Source organism: Nomascus leucogenys, chromosome 13, assembly GCF_006542625.1.
Source record: "Nomascus leucogenys isolate Asia chromosome 13, Asia_NLE_v1, whole genome shotgun sequence".
Taxonomy (NCBI): domain Eukaryota; kingdom Metazoa; phylum Chordata; class Mammalia; order Primates; family Hylobatidae; genus Nomascus; species Nomascus leucogenys.
The window spans coordinates 49,879,220-49,898,563 of record NC_044393.1 but is presented as its reverse complement, the minus strand read 5'-3'; the positions used below and the strand labels follow the sequence as shown (position 1 = coordinate 49,898,563).

Sequence of the window (19,344 nt, the reverse complement as noted above, 5' to 3'; positions counted from 1 at the left end):
CAAGAACCAACTTGTCCACAACCAGACTGACTGAGTATATGTATATGTGTGTGTGTGTCAGGTGGTGGGGGAGAGGTCTTTGGAGCCCTAGCTCTAGAACTCTCTCTTACTAGGCACCAATAAATTCCAGCTCCAAGATGTGCCTCCTTTCCTTCCAGATGTAGTTGGTGGTAGAGTAATGTAGTGGTTGTAAGCAGAATTACTGTTAGGTCTTGTTTTGTGAAAAAAATTTATTTACCCTCATATAGTTATAAGTCACTACAATTTTGTTTCAATGGAGTTATCAAGGACCTATTCCTGATGCCAATGCTAGATTAAACAAGAAGTGAATGTATCATTAATGCATGCATGTATAAGAACAATGATATAGTCTTCAGTAGTCCATTTTCCTTCTATGCTGCTGGGTTCATAAAAACCAATGAGAATTTTTTTGACCCAGGAAAATGTGTAACAAATGTGATTCCATACTCAATACCAACAGATATGCTGGATACTTATTTAAGTTTCTAACAATGGCAGGATTTTTCACACCATGGACACACTTCTACTGCATCCTTTCTGAATGTATTTGAAAACTTCATTAAAGGATATACTGAGTGAACAAACAACCCAACAAAGAAATCAAATAATCCCATTAAAAAGTGGGCAAATGACATGAACAGACATTTCTCAAAAGAAGACATACAAATGGCCAAAAGATATATGAAAAAATGTTCAACATCCCTAATCCCCAAAGAAGTGCAAATCAAAACCACAATGAGATATCATCTTACTCCAGTTAGAATGTCTATTATTAAAAAGAGCAAAAATAACAAATGCTGGCGAGGATGCAGGGAAAAGGGCACTCTTACACACTGTTGGTAGGAATGTAAATTAGTGCAGCCACTAGGGAAAACATATGAAGAGTTCTCAAAAAACTGAAATAGAATTACCATATGGTTCAGTAATCCCACTACTGGGTATTGTTCCAAAGGAATAAATATAGGAGATCAGCATATCAAAGGGATTCCTGTACTCACATGTTGATTGCAGCACTATTTACAACAGCAAAGACAAGGACTCAACTGAAGTGTCCATCAGGGGACAAATGGATACATAAAATGTGGTATATATAGACAATGTAATACTCTTCAACCATAAAAAAAATAAAATCCTGTGATTTGCAGCAACATGGACAGAAGTGGAGATCACTATGTTAAATGAAACAAGCCAGGACCAGAAAGACAAAAATAACATGTTCTTACTCATATGTTGGAGTTAAAAAGTTGATTCCATGGAGATAGAAGAATGATAGATAACAGAGGGTTGGGAGAGTGAGGAATGGGGAATGAAGAGAGGTAGATTAATAAGTACAAATACACAGTTAGATAAAAGATAGAAGTTCTATTTTTTGACAGAAGAGTAGACTGACTATAGTTGGCAACAATGTATTGTATATTTCAAAGAAGCTAAATGAAATAAATAGAATTGTTCCCAACACATAGAAATGATAAATATTCAAAGTGATGGATACCTCAAATACCTTGACTTGATCATTACACATTCTATGCATGTAACAAAATAAATATGTACTCCATAAATATGTAAATTATTATGTATCAATTAGAAATTCAAAAAAGTTACAGGAAGAAAAAAATTTTTTAAAGGTATACCGAGTTGGGCCGGGCATGGTGGCTCACGCCTGTAATCCCAGCACTTCTGGAGGCCAAGGCAGGTGGATCACCTGAGGTCGGGAGCTCGAGACCAGCCTGACCAACATGGATAAACTCTGTCTCTACTAAAAATAGAAAATTAGCTAGGTGTGATGGCACATGCCTGTAATCCCAGCTACTCAGGAGGCTGAGGCAGGAGAATTGCTTGAACCTGGGAGGCAGAGGTTGCAGTGAGCCGAGATCGCACCATTGCATTCCAGCTTGGGTAACAAGAGCAAAACTCCATCTCAAAAAAAAAAAAAAAAAGATACACTGAGTCAAGATGGTGGATCATCCAGGTCAATTAATCAGTATAAAGCAATTTTTATAAGTTAGGATCTTTGTATTTTTTGTTCACTTTTTTGCCAAGTTAAAAACATCATTGGTCAATAATGTTATTGGAATTGGCTACTAGGAGAGATGGCTGAAAATTCAAAGAATAATTGTTTCATCATGATATTCAAATTGAGTTTCTAATCATCTCCTTTATAGGGGCTATCCAAGGATTTCTAATTAAATTTATGACCTTGTACTGAAATTACATCTTGAAGCTCTTTATGTTTACTCATATAAGTCTAGCTATTTTACTCTTATATTTACTTTTCCTTCACAGTCTTCTTTGGTACTCTAAAAGGAGATGCTTTAAGAAGTTAATTAACTAATGCAAAATTTACTCCTATTATCTTCATATTTAATTAAGACTTTCTTATTTATATCATCACCTTAGCAAGGACTACATGTATTCCTGAATGTCAGCTTCTTATCTATTTTTCTCAGCTTTTAAACATAATAAACAGCCTAGATTCTTTATTCAGTATTTCAGATTTCCTTTCTTTCATGTCACAAAAGATAAATTCACACTGCTGCACTGACAACATCACAGCTTTGAAAATGTGTCCACCCGTTACCTTATAAATAGTTCAGTCACTTACTTTAATCCATCTTCCTCTGTCCATCACTCTAATGTCAAACTTACAAGTTTAAGAATGCACTTTTCTCCACTTCCAGAGTTAAAACAAGGGTCCAAAAGCCTATTCACTTAACTAACACGCACTGACAGAAGTATCATTTTGACTGACAAAATGCCAATCATCAAGTATTCTCATTTAGGAAGATTTGATAATGGTGTCCTGGCATTGTCGTTTTGATGAATATTTAGTGCAAACAATGGCAAAAGTCCACCTCTCCTAAAAGGTGGGTAGGTCAATAGGGCTGGGTGATAACCTTTCCATCTTGACATCTCTGTGTGTTTTCATTATTTTAGTATAATTATCCAGTTATCTATTCCAGATAATTATAGTTACATAGCTCTGGTGGTTCAACCCTAGATAACAATTTTTTTTTGTTTTGCTTATTTATTTCACTTATACCAGCCAACTTTTTCTTTGTTTAATGTTATCCTTTCAAAACCCATAGCTTTGAATTTATTTAGAACGGAACTAAAAGAAAAGAAACTCGCACAACATCCACAGCCCAGAATTTCTAGAGAGTGGAAAGTGTCTGAAGTGCATGGAATCTGCCTTGAAGAAAATGGATTTTTGATATCAATCTGAGATCTAGAACCTGAGTTTAAAAGTCCTTGATTTGTCTTAAAGTTAATAGAGGATTTTCAGGTGAGCTGTAACAGGCACTAAAAATTGTATCGTTTTACCAATTCCTCCCTTTGGAAGGATAATCAGAAACGATTGTTTATGGATATCTATAGGTTACATATAAGAAATGTACCCCAACATGCTTTCTAAGCATCATTGCTTCTTTCTTTTTTTTTTTTTTTTTTTTTTTTTGAGACGGAGTCTCGCTCTGTCACCCAGGCTGGAGTGCAGTGGCGCTATCTCGGCTCACTGCAAGCTCCGCCTCCCAGGTTAACGCCATTGTCCTGCCTCAGCCTCTCCGAGTAGCTGGAACTACAGGCGCCCACCACCACGCCCGGCTAATTTTTTTTGTATTTTTAGTAGAGACGGGGTTTCACCGTGGTCTGGATCTCCTGACATCGTGATCCGCCCTCCTCGGTCTCCCAAAGTGCTGGGATTACAAGCGTGAGCCACCGCCCCCGGCCTGGCATCATTGCTTTCTAAGACTTGCAAAACACTTAGCTTTACTTTCCAATGTGCACTTTTCTTTTTACTTGTGAGACTCTCCTGCTGCAAACAAGAGACGAGGTTGGGAGTTACTGTGAAGATTCTACTCACAGAATAGCTGTTTCAACTAATAAATTAAATTTGCATTCTCCTGTCTCCCAACGTGGAGTTCTATCTCCATCATAATTCATTCGGAATCACCAACAGTCTGGACTAGAATCAATATTTCTCAATACTAACTTCAGAAATGTAAGTTAGATTTTATAGCTTGAAAATCACAAGTCTCTTCTGGCTACAACTTCATCATAAACCATACTGCTGCAGTTATAAGCATTTGCACTTAAAATTGCCACATCTCGAATAGGTTTTCTGTTCCAAAAGCCCACTATAAAAAATAAGTGCAATTTCACTTTCTTTTAATCAATGAATATATAGCTAAACATTTATCTCTCAACCCAAAAATATTAATACTGCCCATTGTACTCACATGGCACCGTGCGGAGGTAGAGGTTGTCACGAATGATTTGCTGAAGCTCATGGTCCACAGAACCCTTTTGAAATCGTAAGTTGAGGTAGTGACGAAGGTCTTTATCAACAATGCCTCCTAAAATAAAAAAAGTTTCTTCATAAGGGATGTTGGAAAATATTTTAAGCATGTAATTTGATTCTGTCATCAATATACTCAGGAACCCATTAAAAAGATTCATTATTTCAAAGTGTTCTTTTGATCTTCTCAAACATTTACTGCCACAATGATAACAGAGATAATATTTACTGAGACAATAATTGCCTGCCAAGTCTATGTTCAATGCTTTGCATGTATTCCTAAATTTATCCTTCATTTCGAATGAAGCCTATGTCATGGTAAAAGATATGTTACTCTTGAATCATACCGAAATATTATAGTACATCTCACTGCATGGCTAAAAAGACTATTTACTCATTTATTCATTGCTTCCCATTCCACCCTGCCCCAAATCCTGGAAACCACTTTTCTGTCTATAAATTTGACTACTCTAGGTACCTCATATAAGTAGAATATATAATATTTGCCCTTTTGTGACTGGCTTATTTTACTTAGCATAATGTCTTAAAAGTCTGAAAAGATTTTTAAGTTATTGAAAGTTGCTCTAGATTTGGTTAAGTAGGATGGTATAAAAAGTTAAAGAAGAAAAACCTACACAGATATGAATGACTTTACTCCTTTTATGCAATAAATAAAAGTAATTTCTTTATTTTGTAGTATATGTACAAATGTTTTTAACAAGAGACAAGGTTTGAAGGAATGTAGGGTTTTTTTTTCCTTTTTTCAATACAAACAATTTTGCGACTGTTTGACCTTATAATCTAATAAAAAATAAACTGGGATATAGTTAAAAAACCAATAATGTAGATCTATCAAATACTTATTTGATATTTAAAGATAACTTGTTAACTTATAAAGATTTATCTTAAAACCTTTCCTATTTCCATACTGGAAAGAATTAATTATAAATCAAAATACCAATAAAAATATAAGTAAGAATTCCTGAAACCCTTATTATTTCAATCAAATATACTAGGGCAATTGAGCCAAGACAAACAATTAAAGATAGAAGAAACTGGAAATCTGCAATAATCATAAAATTATATTCCTTCAAATCCTTCTGAATCTCAGAATTAGAATTCATAAATCTATTTGCACTACCACGATCACACAAACTAGCATATGTAGGTGTGCACATGTGCAAAACAAACAGCTTTGACATAAACTGTAGCTAATAGACTTACATATTGTAACATTTCTAAAGTTTTCAAAATCCATCATTTCAGTTGCCTCCTAATCTGCAGGTATAGTCTCAATAAGATGCCATTTTTAACTGCAAGATATCATTTTCAACTGAATTAACTGTAAAAATTCTTACCCTCCAGATGATGTTTCTTTCATATTTGAGCAAATGGTCTCTTAATCTATTTTTCCACCCAATATAATATGATAGTGGAAATCAAATGACATAAAAGGAAAACATTTTTTTGTTGGGTGTACATAAATATTACATCCGGAATGGCTGAACGTATAATTTTCCAAATTCAAATCCATTTTCTCAGCCAAAGAAGCAGAACAGACAGAAATAAAAAAAGTCATTTGAAACTGCCATTACACAATTGCAACAATTACCTATTATTTACATCTCCAAATGCCCTGTGTTTCCATGTGTCTTGGACTTGCTGGCACCACACTGAAGTAGCCAATAGTTTAGAAATCCTAAAATTCTCTTTTTCTTCTTTTTTCCAGTCAGCAATACTTGCTTACCCCTGCTAATTTATCACACCTACTGAGTAAGCATCATGCCTGCGACTGTTCTCAGCTGTCATTTCTGCCGGATTCTAAGGCTAGAGGTCCTTTGGCAACTGCACCCCCTCTTCCTTCTCCTTTTCTTTCAATCTAATATGTGGGACATACCAAGTAATGAGATGCTTTCTGGCATCCTAAGAAAATGTCAACTATAGAACAACAGATGTAGTCTCCTTATTAAGGTAAGCCAGAATTACTCACCTAATGTAATGTGGATAAATTCACATTTTGTAGTTCAGGATGATTGTTATCCCTAAAAATATATTATCAGTTTAAACATTTTTTTCTTTAGTACAGATATACTGAATTACATTTCTTGAAAGTGATCTACCTTAGAAAACAACAAAAATGTCTATTTATTCGTTTCAATGACTGTATCTTTTTTTCATAGAAGGACCTGTCAAAACTTTTAAGAATCAATATAAAATTTCCTTCACTAATTAAAATGTCGTCATAAATTATAACAAAATTTCACATACAATCCCCTTTGTTTTGGAAGGATTTCTCTTTCCTCCTATTTCCCAAATGCTTTATTATCCTTTACAATTTATCATAAGCATCTTTCTTTCTTTTTTTTTTTGAGACGGAGTCTCGCTCTGTCCCCAGCCTGGAGTGCAATGGCGTGATCTCGGCTGACTGCAAGCTCTGCCTCCCAGGTTCACGCCATTCTCCTGCCTCAGCCTCCCGAGTAGCTGGGACTACAGGCGCCCGCCACCACGCCTGGCTAATTTTTTTTTGTATTTTTAGTAGAGACGGGGCTTCACCATGTTAGCCAGGATGGTCTCGATTTCCTGACCTCGTGATCCGCCCTCCTCGGCCTCCCAAAGTGCTGGGATTACAGGCGTGAGCCACCGTGCCCCGCCCATAAGCATCTTTCAAGTCAGGCAATTTTATTAATCCAGTATTCTTACAGCAAATTCTGCTAGTTGCCTACCCAATATTCTTTCCATTATTCTTTCCTTTTAAAAGAGCTCTGATTTAGTTTTGGGCAGAAACCTGCTGAGCCTCAGGACATGGATCACAGTGGTCTGGAAAGTCATTCAATCATTCTCCACTTTCCTAACTGCCCTTGCGGCTTCTAGAAGCTATGTTCTGGCCATTGACACCTAGCCCAGAAGGAAATGGACATAATATCTGAGATGTAACAGCCACATTCTGACTATGAAGTGAAGTGACAAGCACAAGGAAAAATTCACCATGCTCAGGATACTGGAGTAGAGGTTAGAAACAGCCTGCATCCCTAATGGCTTTACTAAACAGCTAAAAACAATGTTAATAACTACATACCTTAAGATTTCTTGCTATATGAGAAAAAGTAAACACTCATTAAAAAAACAATTTTGGTTGAGTGTTCTTTTAAAACTAATGTAGTTGAACAACTGTACATGATCCCAAAACACACACATATATATACACACATATATGTTATACACATACATATATACACATATATTTTTGCGTATGTATATATACACATATATAAACACATATATGTGTATAATACACGTGTGTATATGCACAGTATGTGTATAACACATGTATGTATATGTACAGTATGTGTGTATATACGTGTGTTATATGTATGTGTGATACATATATGTATACATAATGTATACATATACACATACATAGGTATAAAGGCATATTTATCCTTAATCAGAAATTTCAATTAGAGAAGAATTAACAACAGACGTTGGGCAATAATGTCCTCAAAAATAGAGTCTGAGTCTCAAAATGATCTGATTTCAGGTTTATAAGTTAGCGTTTTAAAGCAAGCTAAAAAATACAGAGTTCCAAAAAGTATACAAGAAACGTTATCTATTGTTAAAATAAATAAGTAATTTGCTTATTTTCCACAGTTATAAAATTTTATTTTACTTTTAGTGTTTGTAGAGTTTCTGCTCTATCATTTGTTAATGATTCCTAGATTCGGTAGTTCATAGGATGCACATATCAATCATTTTGTTGAGCAGAGCACTGGCAACATTAATGTCTCGTTGCATGCTTTAGCCATTTGTACTTTTTCCTTCAAAAAAATCAGTGGCTCTTACTTGCTATTATATTTGAATAACTATTGACTTATTTAGTTATGTGAAAAAATTTTTATTTCCTGTATTTTTAAAAATAAGACTGTAGACAAGTATTAAATGCCTTCCGAAGTGACACTTTTAGTAAATGAGAGAGCTGGAAAGGATTTGAAGCCTACAATTCCAGAAAACATGTGCCTAATTTTCATCCTCTATAGTCTGAAGACCAAACTTCTTAGTACAAAGCAGTCAAGTCTTTTCTCAACATGACCCCAATCAAGCTTTTGAGCTTAACATCAAAATATAACTTAAGAAGAACCTTTAGAATAGAGCTCAGTTCAAACTCTTCCTATTGCAAATGAGGAAAGTGAAGCTCACACAAAGAGTATGGTACTGGGTTTAGAACAATGGTGGGGTGGGGAGTGAGGGAAGCACTGGGGAGCAACACCTATGGTCTATTTGAGGAGAAAATACCAAGTCCCAACATTCAAAACTGGCCTGCATTTCTAAGGTTTCCATCGTTTTCAGGAATGCCCTCAGTAGAAATTGACTGCTTTTTCATTTCTATTACTTGAATACCTAGGCTGAGGAAACAAAGGAAGAAGATGCTGCTTGGATTGGAGGGACATAATCTCCTTGGTGTATTCCTTAAGGCAATTTGTTAGCTCCAGCCTTGTAGCAAATGCCACTCTTTCAAAATTTGAGGGAGAAACATGCTGGGGTCTATAATGTTTGTGCCAAGGGTCTGGTTGCTAGTAGTCCCATCTAGTAAAGCAGTGTCATCCCTCACTCAGACATGACCATCAGCTCAACCTTCCCCTCCCGTTGAGTCAACTGCTTCTGGAATGAACATGTACCTTATAAACTTTTATCAGTGTAAACTGGAGAAAGCAGTTCACTAACTGGGATAGTAGGGGTAGAGAGGGGAAAGGTGGGGATGACCACCAGGGTTTGGCTCATTTTGATGTCATCTATTTATCCTGTGCTTCAGTCAAAGCAAGCTACTCTAATGTTCTAATCATCTTATTTATTTTTGTTTGTTTTTCAATTACACTCCACAGTATTTATTTTTAATTAATTGTGGTGAATATTTAATTTTGGTGAATATTTAATTTCAGTTTGTGCTTTACTTTTTGCATTCAACTTTGCTCTTTATCTTGTACTACGTTCTTTTGGTAGAAGCACTTTCTTTTCTTTCTTTCTTTCTTTTTTCATCTTTCTTTCTTTCTTTTTCTTTTTTTCTTATTGAGTAGCTATATCATTCATTACATGTAGTGGGTCTTTGTGCTGAGCTACTCTGCCCTTACTTAGTCAATCAAAATGTTTCTTCCAGGAAATGGCTATAGAAGCAGAGTGCCCAAAGAATGCGAATGCAACTGGCTTCATCTTGAAAGTGACACTCTGAAGAAATTACCCATAATTTATCCCTCTTGGACATGCAGAATTATCCTGTTCTTGTATTTTTCTGGCCAGCTTCTCAAACTTTCCCTTTGTTGTTTGCAACTAATAAAACTTTATGGATAAGAATGCCTTCCCTTTGCTATTATCCATGGAATTTCTATCCAACCTTCAGCTTAAAATTATTCTGTAGTTGGCCTTCCTATGATCTTTGAGCCAGAAGTCTTCTCTCTGCTCTGAACTCCCACATCTTCCTCATTTCTCTTTAGTACTTTGCACATTATAATAGGCCAAACAGTAATTTGTGGACCTGTTTTATATTTTCTATTATGTTATAAGCTCCCCAGGAGAGAGTGTTTCCTATTCATTTTATATCTTCTCTCCTCTTATATCTTCTTCCACATCTAAAGCAATGTCTTTTTAACATACAAGGGGATGAAATGTATGCTAAATAAATAAATCACAAATGCTGTAGTAGAAAGAATACTAGGTTATCAATCAGGAAACCAAGTTTCAGTTACAACCCCAACACTTGTTCATTAAATGGTCTTGCACAAATCATTTCTGGATCTCATTTTTTCTCATCTATAAAAGGAAGGTGGCTTAGTTAATTAAAGCTGCTATAACAATACCATAGATTAGATGGCTTCAACAACTAATCTTTATTTCTCACATTTTTGCAGTCAGAAAGCCCAAGATTAAACCAACAGATCCGGTGCCTGGTAAGGGCACTCTTCCTGGCTTGCAAATGGCCATCTTCTCGTTATATCCACACGTGGCCAAGAGGAAAATAATGTTTCTTTTTATAAGGGTACCAATCCCATTCATGAGGGTCTCACCCTCATAATTTAATTACCTCTCAAATAGCCCCACCTCCTAATGTAATCACCATGGGGGTTAAGATTTCAATATATGAGTTTTGGACAAATATTCAGTCCATAACAATGGGTGTAGGACCAAATAACATCTCCTCTAGGTCTAAACTTTATGCTTCCCTATAAAATATTTACTAAGTACATCTTATACTTTGGGATTTCTTTTGGTAACCAGACAACCAAATTATTTTACTATTTACTTATAGTTTACAAATTAGCTATACTCCATAAGAAATAAAACTATGAATAATCTCCTTTTGATATTGTTTTCTAGTTGTGCAATTATTCAGGAATCTTACATCATCAGTAGACAACGGACTTCAGATCTTATCTTCATCAAATAAGTAGGAAAGCAGCTAAGCAAAGCAGCCTGCGAGGAATTAGAAGAGAAGGAAATCTGCCCATATGCTTTAAGATATTTTAATGAGTAACTGCAAATGTACCTTATGTTAATTTATTGGATGGTGGATAAGTTGAGGAATAGACAGGAAAGTATTATAGGGTTGTGTTGTTAAGTTCCTTTTTCAAAAATAGTTTCTGCTTGGCTCACCTCAAAAATGAAGAAATAAATCACAAGAAAGTTGATTGATTCTGTTAAGAGCCACAGACACAAAACAGGTGACAGACATATCTAATCTAGCCTGCCAGAACAGGCTCCATTCCCTTTTTAGGTAGAAATTGTGTCTTTGATTTCTGATGATCTAGAGGCCCATCTCATTTTCAGGTGGCCAGAGAACTACACAAAATCACTGCATGCATTTGATCTAGACTAGACAGTCTATAAATTATGAGGCAGTAAAATTCTCCTTCCCCTAATAATTCCCAATTTGCGTATTTTAAATAGGAATACACATACGAAAGCCATAAAACTCATTGAAGATGCCCTGGTTTGTTAGTTTTTCCATAGCTGAAAATTTTTACTTATATGACAGTTTCTATCCCTTCAAAATTTTATTCATAATATGAGAGAGTATAGACAATCATTTTAATCATGCTTTAATATCTGTGCTGTTTCTTCAAAATCTTTGTGGTATTGCATGTTTTGTATAAGAAATGGAATAATAAGAAAGACAAAATATATTAAACATTTGCAGATCATTAGAAGATTTAAAACTAGAGAGAATAATTGCTATTTCAGAGAAAATGACAGAGATAAATGTAAATGGTTTATAATATTCTCTAGCTCTATTGAAAATAGCTTTTTTATTATTTCCTTTCCCCTACTATTGTACAGATGGGATATTATTATTGAGTTTCATTTTTCATTGTTAGCCTTGGTCTCAAACTAAATGTTAGAGTTGTTCCTATAGTTATGATATTTCCTCCCATTGAGAAGAGAAAATGAGTTCTCAGTATATGCCAGGCATCATAGTAGGTACCTGAAATTTTATTATCTGAAAATATGAACGATGAGCCCAAAGTTGAAAACAATCTCAAGTGTATCAAAATTTTTAATAATGTACCAAGATGGCTAATACAGTCTAATAATAGGGTATATCCTATTAGTTTCTTTGATTACCTAAACCTTACAAATTAGATGTTCTTCATACAAAGCAGGAAGTCACACCAAATTCAGCATAATGAAAGGAAAAATATATATGGGTAAAAGGGACATAATAATCTAACCTAAATTCAATCCATTTTTTTTTTAAAACCAGAGATATACCACTCTAAATTTAAAAGGGAAAAGCAGTCTATTAGGATAGTTATGAATGAGTTTAAAATTATTGAAGGTTAACAAACCTCATAGGTATGAGGCTTCTACATAAAACATTTACTAAGATTATTAAACTGAAGAAAAGCCACTGTTGTCCAAAATATCTAGATAATTTAGCAGGCAAAATTTTTTCTTCTTAGAGTCTTGGTTTATTGCCTCTCTCACTTTACTCCAAAGTTTCAGTATAAAAATTTCAAAATGTAATGATAAAAATATCACAATTGTTTTTGTTCTTGGTAAGTCCAATTTAAGAATCCATCCACATTAATAAAAAAGCAAAAGAAAATGCTCATATTTGGTATGCTTGAAATATCTTCATTCATAAAACTAAAAGTGAACATGTAAATGGTATTTAAGCAATGAATATTTAAGTTTATTTCATTTTATATTAGCAAGCTCTATCCCCAAGTCAACTGAAAAACATTTGACATTATTTTGTGTTTTAAGAACTATAAAGCCAGGTCAGGCCAGCCATATGGTGGCTCATGCTTGTAATCCCAGAACTTTGGGAGGCTGAGGCGGGAGGATCACTTGAGGACAGGCAGATCAGCCTGGGCAACACAGTGAGACCCCATCTCTATAAAAATGAAAAATAAGAAAAAAATTCTTAAAAGCCAGGTCAGTCCTCTAATATCTTTTTTTTCTAACCTGCTGAAACTTAAAAACTCTCCAATGATCTGGTACAACACATGGTTCACTCCAAATGGCTTTATCCTTAAAAGTATCATGACACAGAACACCTTGCCCAAATCAACAAAAAAGAAACTCCAGCTTTATTTTTGATTGCATTTTACAATGACAACACAAAGAAATTCCCTTGCAAATCTCATTCCAAACAACAGACTAATATAGCCTCCATAGTCTGTGTTGTGATGGATCAGTACTAATGAAGTTATAACAATTATAGGGTCATGATTTGAACTGCTACAAGACTGACTTCAAATGTGGAATGTGTCCCAAAGGTTTATTTTGGAATGCAGAATGGTTTTTACTGTAGAAAAATGTTGTATATTATAATTATGTCCTCGGCCCACCTATAAGTCTTTTCCTTCATTAGGCATCTGAAGTACACAATTTATGGTATGTTGGAAACACATTGTTGTTATACATGTACAGCATCCCCATGAGAGATGGGGACATTGGGAAGACTGGCATACTCCTAGCAGATCTTCAGAAGGAAGATCCATTGAAAATGGAGAGAGGGAAGACACAGATACTGGGTCAGAGGGGCAGGAAGCAGGGAACCCTGCAAAGGGAGTTATTTCTGCCCTCAATGACTCCTGGACAAGGGGTGGGTTGAGCAGGCAAGGGACAACCCATTCTCCCCAGGGGCCCCTGGAATCCTGCCAGCAGGAGACTACATGACTCCCATGGACAACTGAGCTGGCAGAGAGAGCTGCTTAGAGAAGTAGTACGGGCAGAACTCTAGCCACTGTGGAACCCAGAGAGTTTGGTGTGGGAGCATCTGGAGTAGAGCACTATGAGGGACACCCATCCCCCAGGGCTGCCTTGCACCCTTAGGAAACTTAAGGCCTAAGAAAACTGTTGGACATGAACATCGCAGGGTGGTCTTGCTCATGAGGCTGGGCCAGTGCGACCAGAGCACCTTTGGTCTGCTGGCCTCTCCTGTGACCCCAGCTAGGCCTGATTGCAGTGCAGCCTCAGAAGCCTAGGCTGTGGTAGCCTCCTGGTGGCATGCATCATAGCTCCTGCACTGACAGACTGTACTTGACCAGTAGACAGCTCCAGTAGAGTGCCCCAATAGAGTGTCCCTGCAGACATGCACCTGTCCACCTATGCCCTTCTCCTACAACAGTCTCCCTTGAGTTGCTTTGCTGGCACGCACTTGTCCACAACCACGCCCCTACATTGCTTTGCTGAGGCATGTAAGCTTGGGTAGACCTTGCCTTCCCTTCCCTGCCAGATGCGTGTGCACCATGCTGTGACACAGCTGCCAGTGTGAGTGAACCCCAACCCTGCAATACTCCCCCAACAGCGCTGCCATTGCTGTTGGAGCATTGGCTAGCATGGAAACTGGAGACTGTCAGTCTCACACCCACCTGCACCCCACTCCTATGCCAATATTGCCACTGGTGCAAAACTACAAATGTAGACCAACTGATCTGCCCCCAACCCCAGCAGCAGCTGCCATCTACATTAATGCATGAACACAGGACACACAGTCCCATGCCTGCCAGTGCCACATCCCTATGCTAACATTTTTGCCTAACATTTGGCGAGGCCCTGTGCATCTCCACACAGTGGTGCCCTGCCAACACTGCTGTTGCAAGTGCCCCAACAAAGGCCAGCACATCTGTGCCCATCAATACTCAGCCATAGCTGATGAGCATGCAACTTTCAGCACTGCCACTGCTGCTGGCACATACAAATGAGGACCAATCCTGCTGCCACTGCCCTATGAAGTGCTGAGGCTGGCACCACCCATCAGAGAGTTCTAGCCAGCTATCTGGAAACAATTCAGGCCCCTCCAGTGAGTTAAGTTCCTAACCTCCAGGGGCCACAGAAAAAAGCCGGGGCCTATACTGGCCCCCTAGAGTTGGAGCACACAGTTCAGGAGTTATGAGCTGAGCCTTGGCCCCCTAAAATCCTTCAAAAATGAAACCAGTCAACTGAGCCCACCTTATGCCATAATCAACCCCCCAAGGACATCAAATAGTATAGAAGAAAAAGAAATCCAAAGGTCATCAACTTCAAAGACTGAAGCAACATCAGCCCACAAAGATGAGAAAGAACTAGCACAAGAACTCTGGCAGCTCAAAAAGCAAAAGTGGCTTCTTACCTCCAAATGACCACACTAGTTGCCCAGCAACAGTTCCTAACCAGGCTGAGATGGCTGAAATGATAGAAATAAAATTCAGAATATAGATAGGAATGAAGATTACTGACATACAGGAGAAAGTCAAAACCCAATTCAAGGAATCTAAGGTTTACAATAAAACAATACAGGAACTGATAGACAAAATGGACATTATATGAACAAACTGATCTGATAGAGCTTAAAAACATGGTAGAAGAATTTCATAATGCAATCACAAGTATTAACAACAGGATTGACCAAGCTGAGGAAAAAAAAGTCTCACAGCTTGAAGACTGGCTCTACAAAATAACTCAGTCAAAGAAAAATAAAAATAAAAAAAACACAAGGAGAATAAGTAAAACCTCTGAGAAAGATGGGTTTCTGGAAAGAGACCCAGTCTATGACTCATTGGCATTCCTGAGAGACAAGGAGAGAAACCAAGCAACTTGGAAAACATATTTCAGAATATCGTCCATGAAAATTTCCCCAACTTTGCTAGAGAGGTCAACATTCAAATTCAGAAAATTTAGAGAACCCCTCCAAAATACTACACAAGATTCTCGAAGGTAATAGTAAAGAAATGTCAAAGGCAGCTAGAAAGAAGGGTCAGCTAACCTACAAAGGGAACCCCATCAGACTAACAGTAGTCCTGTCATAAGAAACCCTACAAGCAGAAGAGATTGGGGGCATTCAGCATTCTTAAATAATTTTCAACCAAGAATTTCACATATGGTCTAACTAAGCTTTCTAAGTGAAGGAGAAATAAAATCCTTTTCAGACAAGCAAATGCTAAGGGAATTCATTACTGTCAGACCTGCCTTACAAGAGATCCCGAAGGAAGTAGTAGTTATGAAAAGGATAGACTGTTACCAACCACTACACAAGCACATTTAAGTTCATAGACTAGTGACACTATAAAGCAACTACATAAACAAGTCTGCATAATTACCAGCTAACAACGTGATGACAGGATCAAATCCACACATATCAATACTAACCTTGAATGTAAATAGGCTAAATGCCCCAATTAAAAGGCACAGAGTGGCAAGTTGAATAAAGAAGCAAAACCCAACAGTATGCTGTCATCAAAAGACCCATCTCACATGAAGTGGCAGCCATAGGCTCAAAGAAAAGGGATGGAGTAAAATCTACCAAGCAAACAGCAAACAGAAAAAAGCAGAGGTTGCTATTCTAATTTCAGACAAAACAGACTTTAACAAATATAAAAAAGACAAAGAAGGGCATTACATAAAGGTAGAGGGCTCAATTCAAAAGAAGACCTAACTATCCTAAATACATATACACACAGCACAGAAGCAGCCAGATATATAAAGCAAGTTTTTAGAGACCTACAAAGAGACATAGATAACCACAAAATAATAATGGAAGACTTTAACACTCCACTGAGAGTATTAGGCAGATCATTGAGGCAGAAAGCTAACAAAGATATTCAGGACCTTAACCAAAAGCTTGAAGAAATGGACCTAATAGACATCTACAGAATTCTCCACCAAAAAACAACAGAATGTACATACTTCTCATCTGCACATGACACGTACTTCAAAGATGACAAAACAGTTGGGCATAAAACAACACTCAGCAAATGCAAAAAACCCAAAATTATACCAACCACACTTTTGGACCATGATATGATTTGGCTCTGTGTCCCCACTGAAATCTCACCTTGAATTGTAACAATCCCTACGTGTCAAGGGCAGGACTGGGTGGAGATAATTGAATCATGGGGGCAGTTTCCTCCATGCTGTTCTTGTGATACTGAGTGAACTCTCATGAGATCTAAGGTTTCATAAGAGGTTTCCTCTTTCATTCAGCACTCATTCTCTATCCTGCCACCCTGTGAAGAGCTGCCTTCCACCATGACTGTAAGTTTCCTGAGGTCTCCTCAGCCATGTGGAACTATGAGTTGACTAAACCTCTTTTCTTTATAAATGACCCAATCTTGGATATTTCTTTTTTCTGTTTTTCTTTTTTTCTTTCTTTCTTTTTTTTTTTTTTGAGATGGAGTCTTGCTCTGTCACCCAGGCTGGAGTGCAGTGGTGATCTCAGCTCACTTCCACTTCTGCCTCCTGGGTTCAAACAATTCTCCTATCTCAGCCTCCCAAGTAGCTTGGACTACAGGTGCACACTACTATGCCTGGCTAATTTTTGTATTGTTAGTAGAAATGGGGTTTCAGTATGTTGGCCAGGCTTGTCTCAAACTCCTGACCTCAGGTGATCCACCTGCCTTGTCATCCCAAAGTTCTGGGATTACAGGCATGAGCCACTGAGCCTGACCTAGTCTTGGGTATTTCTTCATAGCAGCACGAGAAGAGACTAATATAGTAAAATTGGTACCAGGAGTGGGGTGCTGCTGTAAAGATACTGAAAAATGTGGAAGCACATTTGGAAATGGGTAAAAGGCAAAGGTTGGAACAGTTTGGAGAGCTCAGAAGAAGACATAAAGATGTGGGAAAGTTTGTAACTTCCTAAAGACTTGTTGAATGGCTTTGACCAAAATACTGATAGTGATATGGACAATGAAGTTCAGGCTGAGGTAGTCTCAGATGGAGATGAGGAACTTGTTGGGAACAGGAATAAAGGTGACTCTTGCTATGCTCTAGCAAACAGATTGGAGGCATTTTGTTCCTGCCTTAGAGATGTGTGGAACTTTGAACTTGAGAGAGATGATTTAGGGTATCTGGTGGAAGAAATTTCTAAGCAGCAAAGCATTTAACATGTGACTTTGGTGCTCTTAAAAGCATTCAGTTTCATGTATTCACAAAAATATGTTTTGGGAATGGAAGTTATGTTTAAAATAGAAGCAGAGCATAAAAGTTTAGAAAATTTGCAGCCCCCACAAAGTGATACAAAAGAAACAACCATTTTCTGAGGAGAAATTCAAGCCTGCTGCAGAAATTCCATAAGAAATGAGGAGTTGGCCGGGTACAGTGGCTCATGCCTGTAATCCCAGCACTTTGGGAGGCGGAGGCGGGTGGATCACGAGGTCAGGAGATCGAGACCATCCTGGCTAACATGGTGAAACCCTGTCTCTACTAAAAATACAAAAATTAGCTGGGCATGGTGGCAGGCTCCTGCAGTCCCAGCTACTGGGGAGGCTGAGGCAGGAGAATGGAGTGAACCCAGGAGGCAGAGCTTGCAGTGAGCTGAGATCGCACCACTGCACTCTAGCCTGGGTGACAGAGCAAGACTCTGTCTGAAAATTAAAAAAAAGAAAAAAGAAATGAAGAGCCAAATGTTAATCGCCAAGACAATGGGGAAAAATGTCTCCAGGGCATGTCAGAGGTCTTCACAGCAGCCCCTTCCATCACAGGCTCAGAGGCCTAGGAGGAAAAATGGTTTCATTGGCTGGTCATAAGGCCTTGCTGCTTTGTGCAGTCCTGGGACATGGTACCCTACATGCCAGCTGCTTCAGCTCCAGCTGTGGCTGAAAGAAGCAAAGGTACAGCTTGAGCCATTGCTTCACAGGGTACATGCCCCAAGCCTTGTCAGCTTACAGGTGGTGTTGGGCCTGCAGGGGCAAGGAAGTCAAGAATTGAGGTTGGGGAGCCTCTACCTAGATTTCAGAGGATGTATGAAAACACCTGGATGTCTAGGCAGAAGTCTGCTGCATGAGTGGAGCCTTCATGAAGAACCTCTGCTAGGGCAGTGCAGAAGGGAAATATGGGTTTGGAGCCCCCACACAGAGTCTCCACTGGGGCACTGCCTAGTGGAGCTATGAGAAGAGGGCCACCATCCTCCAGACCCTAGAATGGTTGATCCACACAGATTGCACCATGTGCCTGTAAAAGCCACTCAACACCAGCCTGTGAAAGCAGCTGGGAGAGGGCCTGTACCCTGAAAAGTCACACGGGTGGAGCTGCCAAAGGCCATGTGAGCCCACCTCTTGCATCAGTGTGACCTGAATGTGAGACATGGAGTTGAAGGAGATTATTTTAGAACTTTAAGGTTTAATGACTGCCCTATTGGATTTCAAACTTGCCTGGGGCTGGTAGCCCTTGTTTAGGCCAATTTCTCCTATTTGGAATGGGTGTATTTACCCAATGCCTATATCCCCATTGTATCCAGGAAGTAAATAACTTGTTTTTGATTTTACAGGCTCATAGGTGGAAGGGACTTGTCTTGCTTCAAATGAAACTTTGGACTTGAGCTTTTGGGTTAATGCTGGAATGAGTTAAGACTTTGGGGGACTGTTGGAAGGGCATAATTGTGTTTTGAAATGTGAGGACATGAGATTTGGGAGGGGCCAGGGGTGGAATGATATGGCTGCCTCTGTGTCCCCACCCAAATCTCATCTTGAATTATAACAATCCCCATATGTCAAGGGTGGGACCAGGTGGAGATAACTGAATCATGGGGGCAGTTTCCCCTATGCTGTTTTTGTGAT

At 38.2% G+C, this 19,344-nt stretch overlaps 1 protein-coding gene across 12 annotated transcripts in view; it reads right to left on the bottom strand.

Annotated features, from left to right (window-relative positions):
- The window catches only part of MAGI2 (membrane associated guanylate kinase, WW and PDZ domain containing 2), a 1,476,658-nt gene that overhangs the window by 1,024,630 nt on the left and 432,684 nt on the right, over positions 1-19,344 (bottom strand). For all 12 annotated transcript variants that reach the window (XM_030825454.1, XM_030825458.1, XM_030825457.1 and 9 more), the window contains exon 2: positions 4,257-4,373. In XM_030825454.1, coding sequence (XP_030681314.1) covers positions 4,257-4,373 — 117 coding nt within the window. The remainder of the gene's footprint in view (positions 1-4,256; positions 4,374-19,344) is intronic.